The 18,358-nt window shown below is 41.1% G+C and overlaps 1 protein-coding gene across 4 annotated transcripts in view; it reads left to right on the top strand.

The window, feature by feature from the left end:
- EDRF1 (erythroid differentiation regulatory factor 1) overlaps positions 1 to 16,303 on the top strand; it is a gene marked incomplete at its 5' end in the record, with an annotated part of 35,843 nt that extends 19,540 nt beyond the window's left edge. For 2 of the 4 annotated variants that reach the window (XM_080912675.1, XM_080912673.1), the window contains 10 exons: positions 267 to 455; positions 745 to 945; positions 2,182 to 2,400; positions 3,877 to 4,100; positions 5,474 to 5,632; positions 5,789 to 5,938; positions 7,335 to 7,488; positions 10,101 to 10,216; positions 11,706 to 11,857; positions 15,530 to 16,303. In XM_080912675.1, the coding sequence (XP_080768801.1) occupies positions 267 to 455; positions 745 to 945; positions 2,182 to 2,400; positions 3,877 to 4,100; positions 5,474 to 5,632; positions 5,789 to 5,938; positions 7,335 to 7,488; positions 10,101 to 10,216; positions 11,706 to 11,857; positions 15,530 to 15,701 (1,736 nt within the window). In that variant the 3' untranslated portion in view covers positions 15,702 to 16,303. Of the gene's footprint in view, positions 1 to 266; positions 456 to 744; positions 946 to 2,181; positions 2,401 to 3,876; positions 4,101 to 5,473; positions 5,633 to 5,788; positions 5,939 to 7,334; positions 7,489 to 10,100; positions 10,217 to 11,705; positions 11,858 to 15,526 lie in introns of all 4 variants that reach the window. The other 2 variants (XM_080912674.1, XM_080912672.1) reach the window with 1 other exon arrangement.
- Positions 16,304 to 18,358: the final 2,055 nt, after the last annotated feature.

Below are 18,358 nucleotides of genomic sequence, written 5' to 3'. Positions count from 1 at the left end.
GTATATACTGTTTAATACTGTTTGGTAGTGTGATGCAGAAATTGTAGAGAGCTGGCAGGTGCCGCTCTCATGTTGAAAGTGACAGTGACTGACAGTGGGGGGACCGAAGACCTTAGAAATCCCACACAAAGGTGCCACGATGCTGCTGCTTTCTTCTCCTCCTGTCACAAGTTTACCAATTTCAGCCTGCCAGTAGCAGCTGGGTCAGGTTATTTTTTTATTTTCTATTGAGACTTAAGTTCAAAGAAAATATTTCTTTCTTACAGTGGGCTCCCTTCAGAAGGGTAATTGTTCTGGGCAGTCTGGAATGACCCCTGGTTCTTGGCAACATAAAATGAAACTTCAGCTAATTCTCAAGTCATCAAAGGCCTACTACATTTTGTCGGATGCTGCCATGAGTCTTCAGAAGTATGGAAGAGCATTGAGATACATTAAGCTAGCTCTACAGAGCCACGGTAAGCCACCATAACTGAGTATGTCCAGAAGGCCCTGGAAGGAGGGAAACATTGAGTCATAGTGAACCTTGACTCCTCCTCTTCCTTAAAAAGTTCAATTTTAAAGCAGCACCTTTCAGCATGTTGTATTTTATTTTTTGCAATGTTGTAACAATTTGGTGTGAAGTATGTAAAGCCCTGTGCCACCTTCTGTGGACAGTAGCTGTCCCAGCTTAGAGATTTCACATTTGACATGTTTATTAGTTCTAACGTAACTTCCTTGTGGACTCTTCCTCTCACCATTGTTCAGATACTTACTGCTGCCTCTGCACCAACATGCTTTCTGAAGTGCTGCTGTTTCTTTCTCAATACCTGACACTCTGTGGTGACATCCAGCTCATGCTGGCCCAAAATGCAAATAACAGGGCAGCACACCTTGAGGAGTTTAATTACCAAACAAAAGAAGACCAAGAGATCCTCCACAGTCTCCACAGAGAGTCCAGCTGCCAGGGTATGCCGACATCTTCCTCGTTCATTTTCTAAGCTCGTTCAACTTAGAAAGTATGCTGCAAAAGTGTCAGGAACATTAGCCTTTTGGTTAAAGAGTTTCATACCATTCTTTTTTTTCAAGTTTTAAAATTGACCATTGAGTGTGGTTGTATATGCCTTTAATCCCACCAAAGGGAGATAGGCAGGCAGATCTTTGAGGTTGAGGCCAGCCTGTTTTACATAGTGAGTTCCGGACAGCCAGGAATGCATAGTGAAACCATGTCTCAAAAACAAAGAGTGTGATCCTATGTGTTTGTATCAAATAATTTTCAGATATTTTAACTAAGGTCTGAATATTCTTGATGAGATTTTTGTGGGTATGCATCTAAGCAAATTTGCAAGCCAGGGTTTTGGGGAGAAAAAAAATGGTTAGTGAAAGTGGGTTAAATACTTTATGAATGAGCCCAAGGAGCTAAGAGAAAGTTAGTGTATAGCCATATGCTTTTATCATCTGTTCTAAATAAAGAGAGTGATTTAACCACTGGAGCACGCTTCTCAGCTTAGAGCAGCCATGTGAACACACTCCAGTAAGGTTTAAGTATCAGTCTATTACAATTACCAAATACTAGAATACTAGAAGTGAGAGATGTATTATTTCCTAGTATTTTTTACCCTTTCTTCCCTTTCTCTTTCTAAAATAATTATTTTAATAACCACAGTGGGAAAATTCTTAAAAATTTTATTTCTCTCTTCATAGTTATTTCACTTAAAATACTTTGTGATGTCCCCCATACATTGGTGTCACAGCAGGAGTACCACATTTCCCCCAGGGACTGATGTACTGCCATGCGAGTCTAACATCACCAGCCTCTTCGGTATCTTTGGCTTAAGCTTGGCATGTGTTCTATTTCAAGAGCTAGTCCCACCAGTCCAAACAAAACAAGTAGCAAAGCTGCCTAACTGTAGTAAAGAACTTTAGTCTGAACAAGTAGCTTGGAAAGATCTGAATGGTAGAAATAGCTGGTATTTATAGAAAAATACTATTTTAATCAAACATGAATATTCTAGGAAAATACCATTTTATTAATAGACATTCTTCAGTGACATTTAATCAATTTTGGTTGTATTAATGGAGTCTATATTTGTACTGTATTACACTTTTCCTTTTGATGTAAAATGTCAGGCACTTATAGGTATTAAGGAGTAAGGGTTCATAACATCACATCACTTGTCCTGATTTTTCTTTTTCTTTTTTTAGGATTTGCATGGGCAACAGATCTGTCTACAGACTTAGAGAGCCAACTTTCAGTTAGTTGTAAATGTTATGAGGCAGCTAATGAAATCTTGCAGTTTAGTGACTTAAAAAGTCAGAATCCAGAACACTATGTACAAGTGTTGAAGAGAATGGGAAACATTAGAAACGAAATCGGTGTGTTCTACATGAATCAGGCTGCTGCACTGCAGGGTGAGCGAGTAGGTGAGTGTCTCCTATGGCCTTCTCATTCCCAGTTGTACTGGAGAATCAGTTGTGCTGTTTGTGGGTGGAGCAAAGAACTGACACCTAAGGATGTGTAATTACAAGATTCTCTGCTGAGACTCTTAAGAAATAAAACTAGAGAAAACATTATTTCTTCTTGGGATTCATTCTTTCCAGTATCTTCCATACTTTAGTCAATTCAGAAACAGCTTGGACAGCCAGCCTTGTGCCACATACTGTACTGGATGTGCAGCTAGTTCCTCTTCCACTTGAAAAATCTGCTATAAGTGTAGATCTCTGGGAAATGTGCTAAAATACATGCAGTGCAGTGGATGGGGAAGCTGTCTGTCCCAATTGTAGGGTATTTGAAGGCTTTGGGAAAGATGATACAGTTGCATAGGCAGTTCCTGAAAAGGACCCCAGGATGCAAATATAAGGAAGGGAAGGCTCTGGACCATGTGTGTGCAGAGCACAAGATCCTGGGATGAGGGTAGCAGGAGATCATTACATGGAGTTCAGGAAGCAGAGAGGCTCAGACTACACTGATTTGTGATACCAGTGCACTGTGCATGTGGAAAGATCTAGTTTAGTAGTTCATTATAAATGTGCTGAGACTGTAAAGGGATGGTGCCCCTCACATTGAAAAGTATCTCCATTAGAGGGGCTGTTAGTGAAGAGACTGGGTACTATGAGAAGGGACGGGGCCTAGCTGGAACTGAGGGCCACAGATAAACTAAACTCATTTATGCCTGCTAAGTTGTGAACCATGCTTGGCCAGGAGCAGGGGATACAAATGATGTTCTCTAGAAAGTTCATTGTTGGTGGGAGAACCTGGGTGCTTAAGTGACATCTGGAGTTTGTCGGTGGGAGAGCATGTGGTGTATAGTAAGAATCCAGGAGAACTATATAAAACAGAAACTATAGCCTCTTAAAACTCAGTTGGAACCATGATGTATGTTTGAAACTTTATAAAGTAGCCTTTTGTTCAGGTGTCTTTACTTGGTTTTGAATGGCTGTGATTAAATGTGTTGGTCTGCTGGGACTACTAAGTACCTCAGACAGTAACTTAAATATTAGAATTTATATTTCCCAGTTATGAATACTGGAAGTTCAAGGTCAAGGCAACATCAGGGTTGGATCTTTCTCAGATTTCTTTTCTTTCAGACAGCCACCTTCCTATTGTGCTTTTACAAGGCCCTTTCTCTGTGTATCACTTTGGTATTTCTTCCCAAGTCATATTGGATCAGAGTCTTATTCTTAATGACCTCATTTAATTTTAATTTTAATCACCTCTTCAAAGCCTGATCCTAAGTATTGTCATGCTGTAAGCTAGTAGGTAGTTAGTGCTTTACCCCAGTGACTCCTGAAGAATGTGTTTCCTCATGTGACAGGCATCAGAGAAAGTGCTACAGTTGACCCCATTGGGTTCACACTGATGTCTGCTTATGCAATTGTTTTCTTTCTTTCTTTGTGAAGTGAGCAAATCTGTGTCTGCTGCAGAGCAACAATTGTGGAAAAAAAGCTTTTCTTGTTTTGAAAAGGGGATTCACAACTTTGAGTCGATTGATGATGCTACAAATGCTGCCCTCCTGCTGTGCAACACAGGAAGACTCATGCGGGTCTGTGCGCAGGCGCACTGTGGTGCAGAGGATGAGTTCAAACGGGAGTTCTCTCCAGAAGAGGGCTTGTATTACAGCAAGGTAAGGGTTGCCTTCACGTCATCCTCATCTTCTCACTCTCATCCATCTAAACTGGACCTTTGCTCCACTAAACTAAAAGCGATTACAGCATTGTGATGGCAAAAGAGCAAACAGCTCTCAGGATCGTTGCTGAGGATGACCTATGGAACTGTTGGGGGAAGGATGCTTAGGTAAATGGTGGTAGTGCAGCTAGAGTTTAGGATACTAAAGATTGGCATAGAGAGAGAAACTGAAAGTACCAGAAGATGCAGATGGAAGGCTGTGTGCCTCAGCCAGCATGGAAGATAGAAATGTACATCAGAGAGTAAAGGTGGAAGTAGGTCAGTCTAGCAGAAAGGATCAGAGCACAAGTGACAGGTAAGGTTAGAGGTGAATACATCTTTAAGGTATGAAGAAAGGTTAAGAAACTTGAATATGCAAAAGAGCAACTAACCTTTTAAAGTAAATGCTTAGTATGTTTGTTATTTAAAAATTACAGTTTATATTACATTGAAAAATGCAATTGGAAATGCCTGGTGTTTTTCCAGAGGATCAGAGTTTAGGTCCCATCAGTCTAAGGATGCATGCAGCACTTATGTACCTCTACCTGTTAGGAGACTGAGGCAGGAGGATTACAAGCTACCTTGCAGAGACAGAGGTTGACTTACCAAATTGTCACATTGTCTCCAGTGTTGGAGAGAGCAAGTAAAAAAACAAAAAAAAAGAACCTGTGTGGCATAGGAGGTAAGGCACTTGACACCAGGTATCATCTGAGTTCAGTCCCCTTAGCTCACATGGTCAAAGCAGAAAACCAACTCCTACAAGTTGTCTTTGACTTTAATACATGCATGTATATACAGAGTAAGCAAATAAAACAAAAAACTTATAAAAAATGTGAGCACTTAAATTCTTAGCTGTTTTGAAATTTTAAATTTAGCCTTCAATGGAAAATATACCTTGCATAGTACATTTTAAAATACAAGTGACTTGAGAAAAAAAACACTTGTGTATCCACAACAGTTAATACTTACCTGAAATATAGTAAGTATTGCTGGGTTATAGAGTTCAGTGTGACTATTGTGAGACTACCGTGGACAGTATTTGAAGATGAGGGTGAGAATTAATTTTTACACTACAATACTTTTTTTTGTAGTTTACTGGTTATACAAAGTAATTTTCCTTAGGGGTGTGGGGACAACAGTTCATCCTTTTGCATCCGCCTGAGTCAGAAAGCAGCACCAAGGGCAGACCTTACATAGGCATTCTGTCTGCTTCAAAGCCATCTCTTTACTACATACTTGTCCTGTCTCCCTTCTTGGTGATGCTGAGTGGTTTGAAGCATGTCTCATTTCAGTGTGCTCTTTGCACGGGTTTAACATTTGCCTTTTTCACAGGCCGTTGATTACTATTTGAAGGCTCTGAGGTCGTTGGGAACAAGAGACATGCACCCAGTTGTTTGGGATTCTGTAAACTGGGAATTGTCCACTACATACTTCACCATGGCAACTCTACAGCAAGATTATGCTCCATTGTCCAGAAAAGCTCAGGAGCAGGTGATAAGATTTTCTGGATTTTAAACTAAAGTCAAACTACTTGTTCCTGTATTTAATATTGAACATCAGTCATTTTTAGCAAGCAGTATTTAATTTGAAAGCTCATAAAAAGTTATAAACTTATTCTTCCCCTTCCCCATTGAAATCTATGAACAGATTGAGAAGGAAGTCAGCGAGGCTATGATGAAGTCCCTGAAGCACTGCGATGTTGACTCGGCAACTGCTCGGCAGCCCCTCTGTCAGTACCGAGCTGCAACCATCCATCACAGGCTGGCTTCCATGTACCACAGCTGTCTGAGGAACCAGGTGTGGCCATCTAGATTCAATTCTGTGCTTCATTTATTTAAATGTATCCCCCTCCCTGATAATGCTTTGTGTTTTTTTACATGCCGCCTCTTCCTGCTAGCTGATATAGCTGCTTTAGAAGAACTTAACATGTCAGTGCTTTATCCTTTCCATCTGTGACATATTATCCTTTCTCTCCTGTGAATGATTGTGTCTCAGTATGGAAATAGATATTTTCCTGGGTATGCTACTTAATATTTGTTATAAATGTAGTTAAGCTTTGTATTAGTAGTAGTTCTGTGTATATTTTTAATGGCATCTCAGGGCAGGAGTGAAAGTCAGCAACTTCGAACCATCTGTAATTCTGGATCCAGGAGGACCCAATGCCTCTGGCCGCTGCAGGCTTCTGCACTTGTGTGCACATACTCCTCTTCCACATTTACATAATAAAAATTCATAGTCCAGCTCTCCCATCTTTGTGAAATGGAAAGTGCATATGAACGTATCTGGAAAGTATTAGTGGAGCATGGACACAGCTGACTGAATGTGAGGGAAGCCCCAGTGTGCCAGGGAGCTCTGTAGAGTCCTGGGCTTCCTACTGATGTGCTGCATTGTCCCAGATGTTCTCTCATGTTTAGGTCCTCTGTATTTTACAACTGAATGACTTGTATTTTTGTTTTTGATTTGTTAAGAATTTGATGGGAGGAGTTGTACTGCCTTTTCTCTCCCATGACTCACTGCCTGCCATTGAACACCTTGGAACCCCTTGTTTCTTTGCTTGAATTTTACTCATTTTGTCCCTTGAGATTTTTGAGACATGGACCAGCCACTATGTCATTTCAGACTGTCCTAGAACTCACTGTACAGCAGCTGGCTTACTGAGAACTCACTGTACAGCAGCTGGCTTACTGAGAACTCACTGTACAGCAGCTGGCTTACTGAGAACTCACTGTACAGCAGCTGGCTTACTGAGAACTCACTGTACAGCAGCTGGCTTACTGAGAACTCACTGTACAGCAGCTGGCTTACTGAGAACTCACTGTACAGCAGCTGGCTTACTGAGAACTCACTGTACAGCAGCTGGCTTACTGAGAACTCACTGTACAGCAGCTGGCTTACTGAGAACTCACTGTACAGCAGCTGGCTTACTGAGAACTCACTGTACAGCAGCTGGCTTACTGAGAACTCACTGTACAGCAGCTGGCTTACTGAGAACTCATGGTTCTTAGTCTCCTGCTTCCTTTTGTTATTTCCATAACAGGTCCTAAGTAATATTTTAAATTAATGAACTTAAAACTTATAACACTATAAAAAATAAAAATGAATGTATAGTGATGCAGGCAGAATTGAATAATAATATTGAAGCCCCAGCCTTGGGATTTTTTTTTTTATTGTTACATTATTTTTTTATTTGTAGGTTGGTGACGAGCATCTTCGGAAGCAGCACCGAGTACTGGCAGATCTCCACTACAGCAAAGCTGCAAAGCTCTTTCAGCTTCTCAAAGACGCTCCCTGTGAACTGCTTAGAGTGCAGTTAGAAAGGGTGGCATTTGCAGAATTTCAGATGAGCAGTAAGTCGACTTCTCAGATGTGTTGGCTGTTTTCTGTATCATATTAAGAGGGAGGACATGCTGTGTGTGTATATAAGCTCTTGGATATAAGCTGGACCATTTTCGTTTTAGTTGCCCATTGTTAAAGCTTTTCCTACATTTTTTGAAATGCTTCTAAAATTTTGGAAGGAGAAGCAGCAGCATGAGAACCATTGTCCTCACTCAAAATATGGAACTGACATGTGGGGGCTTTGACTGTTGTGAGTGGATGCTGCTGTGATACCTGCTTGAGCTCAGATGAGAAAATGAGGAAGGGTGACAGGAAGGGAGAGGACTTTGTTGTATGTCATCTTCACAGCAGAGAATGAGTGGACTTCTGACCACTTAATGCGTCCAGGTTCCTGCCCTGGGGTTCTAGCCCAGGGCTCCCCTTGCCTGCAGTGCTAGCTTTTGAGACCTCTTATATGGTAAGGCAGTTATTGTTTCAAGTGTACCAACGCATTTTATTTCATATTGATTTTTTTAATATTACAAATTCAAACTTTAAGTTTTGAATTTTGGAGCATGCCTAATATCTGATGTTGGATTTAAGGAAGCTCATCCTAGAAAATCTGTAACCTACTTCAGAATGCAGAGGCAAGATCTGAATTATTTGTGTCCCAGGCGGTCTCATTAGAGATGTTAATATGTGTGACTTAGTTTGTGTGAGATACAGAGCCCTTGAGAATAAGAAACAACAGGTACATAGGGACCCTGGGAGAACAAGAGAAACATTCCTGTAGACCCACTTAGAAATGGATTCATTACCATTTCTAAAACTGTTCTCTTCAACTTTTATTTTATTTTTATTTTCTGTCAGTATGTGTCATGGCAGATTTTTTTTTTTATTAGATATTCTCTGTGTTTACATTTCAGATGTTATCCCCTTTCTCCCATCCCATCTCTCCTCCCCCTCTCATTGCCTCCATGAGGGTGCTCCTCATGGCAGATGTTATGTGGAATGGATTAGGCTCTGGATAACCTTTCACTTGCATCTTGCAATTTTCTGACATGTTTGAATTCTTCATGATTAACACATATTTTTATAAAAGAATAGAGAGACTGGAGACAGAATCCGATTGGTGTAGTTAATTGCTTTTGGAAAACATAATAAGGGCATTTTATTTTGAAAAACATTTTAAGGGCAAATGAGATATCTCATCAGGTAAAGGCACTTGCTCCCAAATCTGATGACCCGAGTTCCATCCCTGGGACCCACAAGTTATCATCTCACCTCCAAACATGTGTCATGACACAAATGTACCTCCCCACACACTTACAATAAGATAAGGTTTTTAATGAAATGCTTTGAACCATTCTAGTACTGTAAATATCTTAGAAAAATAATGGAGATCTTTAAGAAAGGGGGGAGTTAGCCAGCTATGTTATGTTTGTCAATAATATTACTAAGAGTTGTCATTAGTGACACTACTTCATCTTAGTTTACCCTAGTGCATGGGACTCCTGCTTACCTTCCTTGTGTCTCTGTTGTCTGCTTCTTTCCCAAAGGCAGTTCACATAGTCAGTGGCTCACCTTCCAGATGCCACGTCTACACTGACATCTTATTTGTCCATTGACTTTCAAAGTAGTGGGCTATTTTGAAAGTTGTAGATTACACTGTAATGGAAGGAGGTGACCATTATTAACAGGTGGGGAATTTCCATGCCCATTTCACTTCTGATGCTTCCTGCACACTTAAGAACTCTAATACGGTCTGTGGGGTTTAGCAGTTTGCAAAAGAACCCACAACTCACTGTTCCTACAGAAAATCAGCCAAGGAAGAGCAGGAGTGCCCCAGAAGTAAAGCTCACATTGTGTTCTCAGTGCAGTAGTACTGATCCTACCTCATTCCAGCAATGATGTGCAACTGCCCAGTGACTACCACCCAGGAAGCTCTGCCACACGTGGAGTCCAGTGTATTTGTTTAGAATTTAGGTACATGGTAGAACTTAGCCTCCAACCTCTCTAGAAGATAAGCTGTCACTGTGCAGCCCAGGGATGCCATTGAAATTGCACTGTTGTAAAGACCTGTAGATGGCCTTGAGAGCTGTAGAGAATGGCCAGAGCTTTCTAAGGAAATTAATCCTTTATTCACAGCAGTGTACTGCACACACTGAATGTGAACAGAGACTGGGGTAGAGGTGTCTTGCAGTGGCTGAGAGGCATAGATGAGTGCAGTACTCACCTGATCTACCTTTGAACAAAAAGTGTGATACTTTACAGCAGGACAGCAAATATTGAGGACTAAATTAACTCAACCAACCTCCACAACTAAATAATGGGATGACATTTGAACCACAGGCTATTTTCCACTGGTCCCCTGTAACCTAATACCTTAGATACTAGCTCCTATTCCAGAGAGACTGTATGCTTACCATATAGAGCCATACACTGAGGCAAGTGAACATTACTGCAACCTCTTTAGAAAGTTAAAGGTATTATTGTAGTATAATGCTTTGGGTAGGCTGAGTGGGTTGTTTGTTTATTCAATAGTAAACAAGTTGGCTTTTTGTTTGTTAGTAACATTAACATTGAGTGGCTTCATAGGCTTGTAGTTCAGGATTGATCTTTTTTTTTTTTTTTTTTTTTTTAGGTCAGAACAGCAATGTTGGAAAGTTAAAAACCTTATCTGGGGCACTTGATATCATGGTGAGAACTGAGCATTCATTTCAGCTCATTCGGAAGGAGCTTGTAGAAGAATGTGACCAGGTAATTGGAGAAAACATTTTTATATGCCTTACACTATATGGTAAATGTATGCAACAGACATATGACACATACTTATGAATGTAATATATAAATATATCGCTACATAAAAATATAATTAGTAATGTATTTTTATGTAATTAAAAGTCTTAGTGTACCAGAGGCTGCATACGTGTTACAAAAAAGCTATTGGCCCATAAGCAGATTCAAGTAGATGGCACCATTGTCCTAGTAAAGGTTCTCTAACCATGCTGAGCATAGTGAAATGAAAGAGAACAGGCCACATACAGAATGGAACAGGACATAATAGCCTCTTTGTAGTAACTTAAACTTACAAGACCTAGCCCAGTGTTCATGCAAAGACATAGCTTTTATCACCGAGGGAGAATGAGATCATTTGTTCTGTGGCCACATGGCTGATTATACCTGGGAGTACAGGTGAGTGTCACTAGTTTCCTGAAGTCATACAGTAATAAAAGAACGGCATACTTTATACATGCATTGGCAGGAATATCATGCAGACAAGTTACAAGAAAGCAAGGACATCTCTGTTTTAGGTTGGCCTCAGTTGCTGAGGGCATCCTTAATCTTTGGGTTGGCAGAAGCTAGGGTTTTATTAGTACATTCCAAAAGGATTTATATCATTATCACAAGGACAGATGTTAGGCCAGAGACAGGTAGGCAGTGAATGCCTTTGAAGGGCACTAAAGATAGCCCAAGATGATTTGACCTGCAGCTTCTCGGCTCTTTACAGTCATGGAAGTTCTAATCAGTCAGCTAGCCTTGTAGAGTCTTTAACACAACATGTAGATCCCATCCACTTACCCATCCTCTGGGAACTTTAGTTTACACTTACCCGATACACTCTCCAGAGGCAGCATTGACAATGCTGGGGCCCAGTTACCTTCCTTTGTGCCCATGTTTCAAGTTCATCAGCTCATGGCCACACACTGCACAGGAGCCTCAAAGCACAGCAGCTGTGTTTTCATGATTGCATTATGACCCCAATCTTTAATGTGCCATAGTTATGAAAGAATCTGTTATTGTTTTTCTGGTTTGGAGGCATCTTAGCCTTTGCTTTCCAAGAGCAGGGGAGGCTGTGCTCTCAGTGCTAGCTGACTGTTCAGAAACATTTATTCCACAAGCTCTGAAGCATAGTCCAGCATTTCTGCTGAGTGTGCCCTAGGCTCCTTCCACACCTTCTGTCCTTCTGTCCCTGGTGGGTCTTGGCTATCCAGTACCTGTTTCCATGTTGTTTCTGTAGTAACCAGTCAGTGCTGGGAAGCCATGAAATTTCATGTAGGATTCATTTCTTTTTATACCAGTATTTCTTAGGTGTGGGAGCTTTACTATATTTTTATCAGGGAGCTTTTTGGGTTGCTTTATTTATGATTCCATAGTCTGCTGAATTTGAAGAGGCTGCTTAGCCTTCACTGTATATGAAACATGGAAGGAGGGCAACTTAGGTAAAGTAATATTGTGCTGTCTTTAGCCTAAGAACGATGAAGCTACACCGGTTGCTGATTCTTCACCTAATCTTAATCGAGAAGAAGTGATCAAACTCCTTAGTATATTTGAATCTCGTCTGTCATTCCTTCTCCTTCAATCCATCAAACTGATGTCATCCTCTAAAAGGAAAATGAGGTAAATTATTTGCATATTTATTGAATCTTCTTTGCTAACTCCTCACCTGTGCAAAGAACATGAGTTTCTTCTATTGATGTAAAGAACAGTTGTATTATTTATGTTGTACATAGAAAATGTAAAATTTTTAAGAACTATTCCTTATTAAGTAAGAATCATGTCCATGTGCCTACTGCATATTTATAGGGTAAATACGATATTGGAGAGACAAGTAGTCCTGGAATGAAGACCCTAAGTTGTTTGTAGTAACACTTATAAACATGTTTTTTATGTGAGTTCGGGGCTATGATGTAGATACTGAGGGCCAGTTGCACCATTAAAGATAACTAGTAGAATGTTAGAGTGTCTGAAGCCGGATATTAGGGAGGAGAGAATAATGATCAGGTGCACAGCCATGGTTTCCAGGTTCCTCTGCTGTGTGCAGTGTGCTGTTTCACTACAGCTGTTCTGTGGCATCGTTAACTTGAAATTGAGTACCAAGTACTAAATCAGGAGCATGATATAAAAACACAGTGTAGTCTAACCCATACTACAAAACATGGAGAACAGATAGAGAATACGCATCCACATACATCATTGCTACTAGTTAAATCTGCCTTACTTTTTATCTTGGGGTACAGGTAAAGTAATTTTTGTTTCATGTTTTAACTTATACACAGTGGGACTCAGTGTTATGAGCTTTGACAGCATTTATTTAGCATTCCAAAAGTTCTGTCCACCACACCATGATGCAACAAAGTCCATCACTCCACAATTTGCTTCTTGCTGATGTTAAGCAATCTTATCTCATGCAGTTTCAGAGTTTTTTCTTAGTGACTCTCATTAACAGTGGTCGTTTGAAGCCCCCATGAGGTTGCCCTTCATTATCATCTCTGCCCAGGTAGCTGTTCTGTATTTCTTGCTTGTACGGATATTTGCTTAGAAGTGTTGAAAGGTGGGCATGTTAGGACAGCAGAGGCTGGTTTGGTCTGTCTGAGAGGTTTTACCTGCCAGGTATTTCATTGAGTTCATTTTTATAACTTGAGCAGAGCTGCAGTTGAGAATTTCTTCTTAAATTGCAACCTTATGTATAGCACACGATGCAAGTTCTAACAATAGTAGATGCCCACAGCTAAAGTTGTACCTCTGATGTTTTCCTTTAGTCAGTTCTAGTCCAAAATACTAAGTGGAAAATTCCAAATTTAACAACTTATAAGTGTTGTGCACCACACTGCATAGCCTGATGAAGTGCATGCTGTCTCAGGATGTAAATCATTCCCTGTCCAGCATATTCACAGCACACACAGTAGTCTATCCATTTTAGTTATTTAGTAGCTTGCTTGGTGATTAGCATGTTGTCATACTGGTGGCCTGTATTCATGTAGCCTCTGTCTTGCTTTATAATGGCCCCAGATCACAAGAGGGAAGTGATGCTGACAATTTGAATATGCCAGCTTTGACAAGGGATAAAAGTTCTCAATAAAGAAAGAAAGAAAATCAATGCTAAGTCTTGTTAATCCTTGACTGTGTCTAGTATAAGCTCAGTTTTATCATGTGTTGGGGAAAATATACAGTCTATGTGTTTCAGTATACCTAGGTTCAGGATCCACTAAGAGGGGGGAGAGGAGTGATTATACTTACATTTAGAGTGAGGTAGGTCTGTGGAAGGTGGTTCCTAACATCTGCTGTACCTAACATCTGACTTTGCCCTATCCCTTCACACCACACCTCAGAAAGACTGACTTCACACAAGTTGGACTGCCAACCATACTGCACCCTGCATCCCCTCCCCTGCTCTTCATCTGTTTAGGAATGGAGGACTAAGGGAGCCATGACTTAGTTGGGTTGGGCATACCTCAGTCTATTTTTTTTTTCCTGAGTACACTGTTGCCGTCTTCAGACACACCAGAAGAATGCATCAGATCTCATTACAGATGGTTGTGAGCCACCATGTGGTTGCTGGGAATTGAACTCAGGACCTCTGGAAGAGCAGTCAGTGCTCTTAACCACTGAGCCATCTCTCCAGCCTTGTATATCTCAGTCTTAAACTCACCCTTCTGAGTAACTTTTACCCAAGAAGAGCTTTTATTGGAGGAAGTCTCAAGTATGCAGCAAGGTGTGTTGGTATGTTCGCTACAGTTTAGTGCATGTATCCACCCCCCCCCCCCCCCAAGAACCAGAAGGCAGAGTAAATAACACACAATGGAAACAGACTTTTAGCTTTTGCTGCCTAAAAACTTACTGCAGGTAGGTTTAAGGATTTACTAGTGTCCACAAGATGGCAGTATACATAGAATCCTGTGAGCTAATTTTTCACAGATTAGTGGTTTGAGTGATTGTTTGACAGGTAATAGTTTCAGTCTTTTGATATGTTATCATAGTAATTTTATGTATGGCTTATGTAATTTTTACTTCTGACTAGATTATTAGTGTTGAAGAAATGTTGATTTTGAAACAGGATTTCTCTGTGTAGCCCTGGCTATACTGGAACTCACTAGGTAGACCAGGCTAGCCTCAAACTCAAGAGATTCTCCTGCCTCTGTCTTTTAAATGTTGAAATTAAAGATCTGTGCCACCACACCTGGCTTGTTGAAGAAATTTTTAATATAGAATTTTTATGCAGGCCAAATGACCTATGAGCCAGTCTGCTTTTAGATTTATTTTACAGAAGAAACAGGACACTCTGCAGGTTTGAAGCCATTCGCTATAGTTACCGAGTCTGTGACTTTCTGTTGTGTTTCATTCATGTTCAGGGGAAACTAACAAGTTTATTGTTGAACAAAAAGCAGACCTAGTTGTGTTGTTGAAGAGAAAAGGAAATCAGAATGTCACCTTAACAGAAAGGAACATTAGTAGTTTATTTTGACTGCTATTTTTTCCCCTTAGCCTGAGGCAAAATAAGAAATGGTCTTAATAATTGAAAAGCTTAACTTAGGTTCCCAGAAATTAAAGTGAGTTCTAAGAAAATTAGGATTAATTTTCTTATAAACTTCTATTTTCAGGCTGTTGAGTGTGCTTTATAGTATGACAATTGTGTAGGTGCTATTGGACAAAATACACATTTTGTCTATTAAGTTGCAGGGACCTTATTCCACTTTAGAATTGAGCTTATCACACCCTTTAGCATTCACTGCCGCTAGCAGAGTGGGGCCTCTTGACATTTCAGAGGCTTTAGCATTTGAGATGGAAAACTATAAAATGTAAAGATCATGGAACCCTGTCCTGTAGTAGCACAGCATCATGAACAGTCCTTAGCCAGAGAACATTAAGTATTTAGTTGAGTAAGATGGTAGATAAGGTAAACCAGCTGATTATCTTAAGAGGAAAATAATCTCTTTGACATGTGGAGACTGTAAATAGTAACTTCAGTACAGTGGGTGACACTAGGTTAAGAAAGGCATGATCTAAGCAAATTGTAAGTTGAGTCAGGATTCTAAGCAGAGCTCAGCTGCCAGCTGAAATAGGCACTGTTGAGTAGAAGAATGGCCACGTAGCCTCTGCTTCATCAGCCCCAACTTCCACTCCACTTTCTTTGACCATGTTTCTGTGGCTGCTCACTGCCTTTTCCCTTAGCATCAGGGGACTTTCTTTGCTTCACTCAACAGCCATAGATAAGCCAGCTGCTCTAAGAAGTGCCAGTTTATTCCAGCCCTGCCCTTTATCCCTTCACCTGTCTGTTTTTAACCTCAGCAGTAACACTGAAGAAGATGCAGTCCTCCAAACCAACAAGCAGATTTACTCCCAGCTTTTGAGAGCAACTGCCAACAGAAGCTCAACTCTGTTAGAGAGAATTGAAGTCGTCATCTGTCTGCTGGAGCAGCTTGCATCTGGTAGCAGCACATCAAGTGGCAGTGCTGTCCCCTGACTTGAAGTTGTACCGGAGGACTGTCTTGTCAGTGCCTTCCCATCTTGGAGCTGTTCTGTCCACTCGGTGCTGAGACTTATTAAATATGAGGAAATGCCATTTAATCAGGTCCACAGTGGATACTCGCTTCCCATGGCAGGCAGAGGATGTGGGGTGGTTTGGCTTCTTCCTGTGAAGGTGAGAAACTAATGGAACCAACAGCTTTCTGAATGTATTTCCTTGAGAAGTACATGGTTCCTTAGTGACAGCAGACCTCCTGTGATGTGAGTAGACTTGCATATATTCTTGAAATATGTTAAAGCACTTGGGTGTAAGATGAGATTATTTTGGATAAAGTGTACTCTGGCCAAGAGAACTCATTCAAGTGATTTCATGGGTTCAAATGGCGTGTAGAAACAGTGCACATCAGTGTTTCCTTTCCTTCTGAAGGACACAGAAGTGTACCCTTTCTAAGTTGTGGCATGGGAGGTTTCGAAGACTGAAAATTGTGCAGGTCTCCTTTCAGTGCATGTTCTGAAAGGACTCACTTTTCTTTGTATGTGACATTGGTAAAGAATAGGTACTATCACTTTCTCATTCTAAACTTGAAACTGTGAATAAGGTAAGAGAACTATTTTGAATAAATAAGCTATTTATTTAAAATTCCTTGGTAGTTCCCACTTGCATTCTTCACACTGCTGTGATTTGATCTGCTTGCTTATGATTTCAAAATTTTATAAAGTACATAGATTCTAATGTTCAAGGCAAAGGTCTCCCACACATCCATGCTCCTGGAACATTCTGCAATGCCCTGCCGCTCTGAGGATCTTGTCCAAAGCCTACTGCATGTGGGGCTGTAATGCTGTAACTAACAGTTTCAAGGAATGCAGCATTTGCATCAGGCAGACTCTTTTGCTTAGGTGATACTCTGGTATCTGGCCACTGTTGCATCTCCTCCTGTACCAGCCCCACTGCAGCTATGGGTTTCTGTCACTGGAGCAAGCAGGTCTCCATTGCAGCAAGGTAGATTCTCTCACTGTTTGTCTAGTTCCTTGTTTGGTTTGCATCGGCATTGGAGCCAATTAGCATCTGTTTACAAGAATTAACCATTGCAACCCTTAAAGCTTTGGTGAAACTGTAAAGCTTTGAGCCAACTTACCAGTCCTGCAGTGAGTATGCACACAGTAACAGCCCTTCCTCCACTGAAGAGCCCTCTGGCTGCTTCCATTGAGCATAGTGCCTCTGGAGCAGATGAGCTCAACAGGATTCCCCTGCTTCCTTAGAAACAAGCTGGGGTGTTAAGACTATTTGTCTCCAAGCCCCTTTCCTTAACTAAAAAACCTGTTAGGAACAAAATGGATTTTAAGCAAGGAAGTAGAAATTATGGCTCTTTCCCTTTTCTTAGCAATAACATGAAAATTTCCGCAGGAGAAATAAAAGATACTTCTTAAATATGTTGTAATTGTGTTGTTTTTAATTAAAGTTTCCTGAAGTACATGTGTTTTAGCTGTTTCTTTAAAAGACTCTGGCCTTGTCACTCGAGTTTCTGAGCCTTTTTCAGTTAGTTTCATTGTTCAGATATCATCATAAGCCAGCTGCTGGCAGTGGCGGTGGTGGGGCGGTGGCAGCAGCAGCAATAGCAGCGGCTATACATGCCATTAATCCCAGCACCTGGGAGGCAGAGGCAAGCAGATCTCTGAGTTTGAGGCCAGCCTGGTCTAGATAGAGAGTTCCAGGACAGCCAGGGTTACACAGAAAAATACTGTCTTGCAAAAACAAAAACATAAGCCATATTGTGTGGAAGTTAAGGGTTCTGCCTCCTAGAGTAGGAAAATTGTGGTTACCCAGCTAGCTTTCAGAGTCCTGTTATGTACTGGCCTGCGGTACAGAAGCAGGGAAGTGTTCACTGCTCTGCAAGGACAGAACACAAATTATAGTGAACCGGAAAAGCCGAGATCTGCAGAGCCAGTGGGAGGCCCTGTACACAGAAAAGGTGCATTCAGCAGCAGGAGGGAATTTCCACGGTGCAGACATAATGTGGACATCATGTTGTGGGTGCTGGGAATACCTGTATACTTATCTGTTGTGTCACCGGAACAGATACTTTGGGGACCTTTGGTTTATGTCAGATGGTGCATGTAGCTTTCTCTAACCCACCTAAGCTCCATAAACAGGCTATGCTGCCAGCCCCCACCCAGCTTCCCTTGAATCCATGGATAAAAGACACAGTTGTTACTTTTCAACTTGCCTTTTGACACAATTGCTGGGTGCTGCTGTCTCCTGCCTGGAAAGCATGCCATTATCAATACCCTTATTGCCACACCTCCTGCCTGCCCTAAGCTTAGTTGCTCAGTTACATCCCTGCCTGTAGAATCAGCCAAGACTGCCACTCCGCCCAAGATCTCACAAGTCAACTTTTCTCCATTAGAAGCCTGGTGAACACCTCCTTTGCTCCTGCCTCTTTTCCTCCAGGAGCCCAGAAGTCATGCCTAATCCTGCCACCCAACAATTGGCCCATGGCTTCTTACCGACATGAAGAACCAATTGGGGAACAAGACAACATTAGAACCACCCCTACAGTCAAATGTTAAGCATACCAGTGTGATGTGATTTGCAGTTTATTTCAATTTTGTGCCCTATCCCAGACCAGAAACTCAAATTTAAGTGCTGTAAGAGCC

The sequence above is a fragment of the Micromys minutus genome, assembly GCF_963924665.1.
Source record: "Micromys minutus genome assembly, chromosome: 2".
NCBI classification, from domain to species: Eukaryota; Metazoa; Chordata; class Mammalia; order Rodentia; family Muridae; genus Micromys; species Micromys minutus.
The sequence above is the reverse complement of the archived record's forward strand: the minus strand, read 5'-3'. Positions and strand labels throughout refer to the sequence as shown.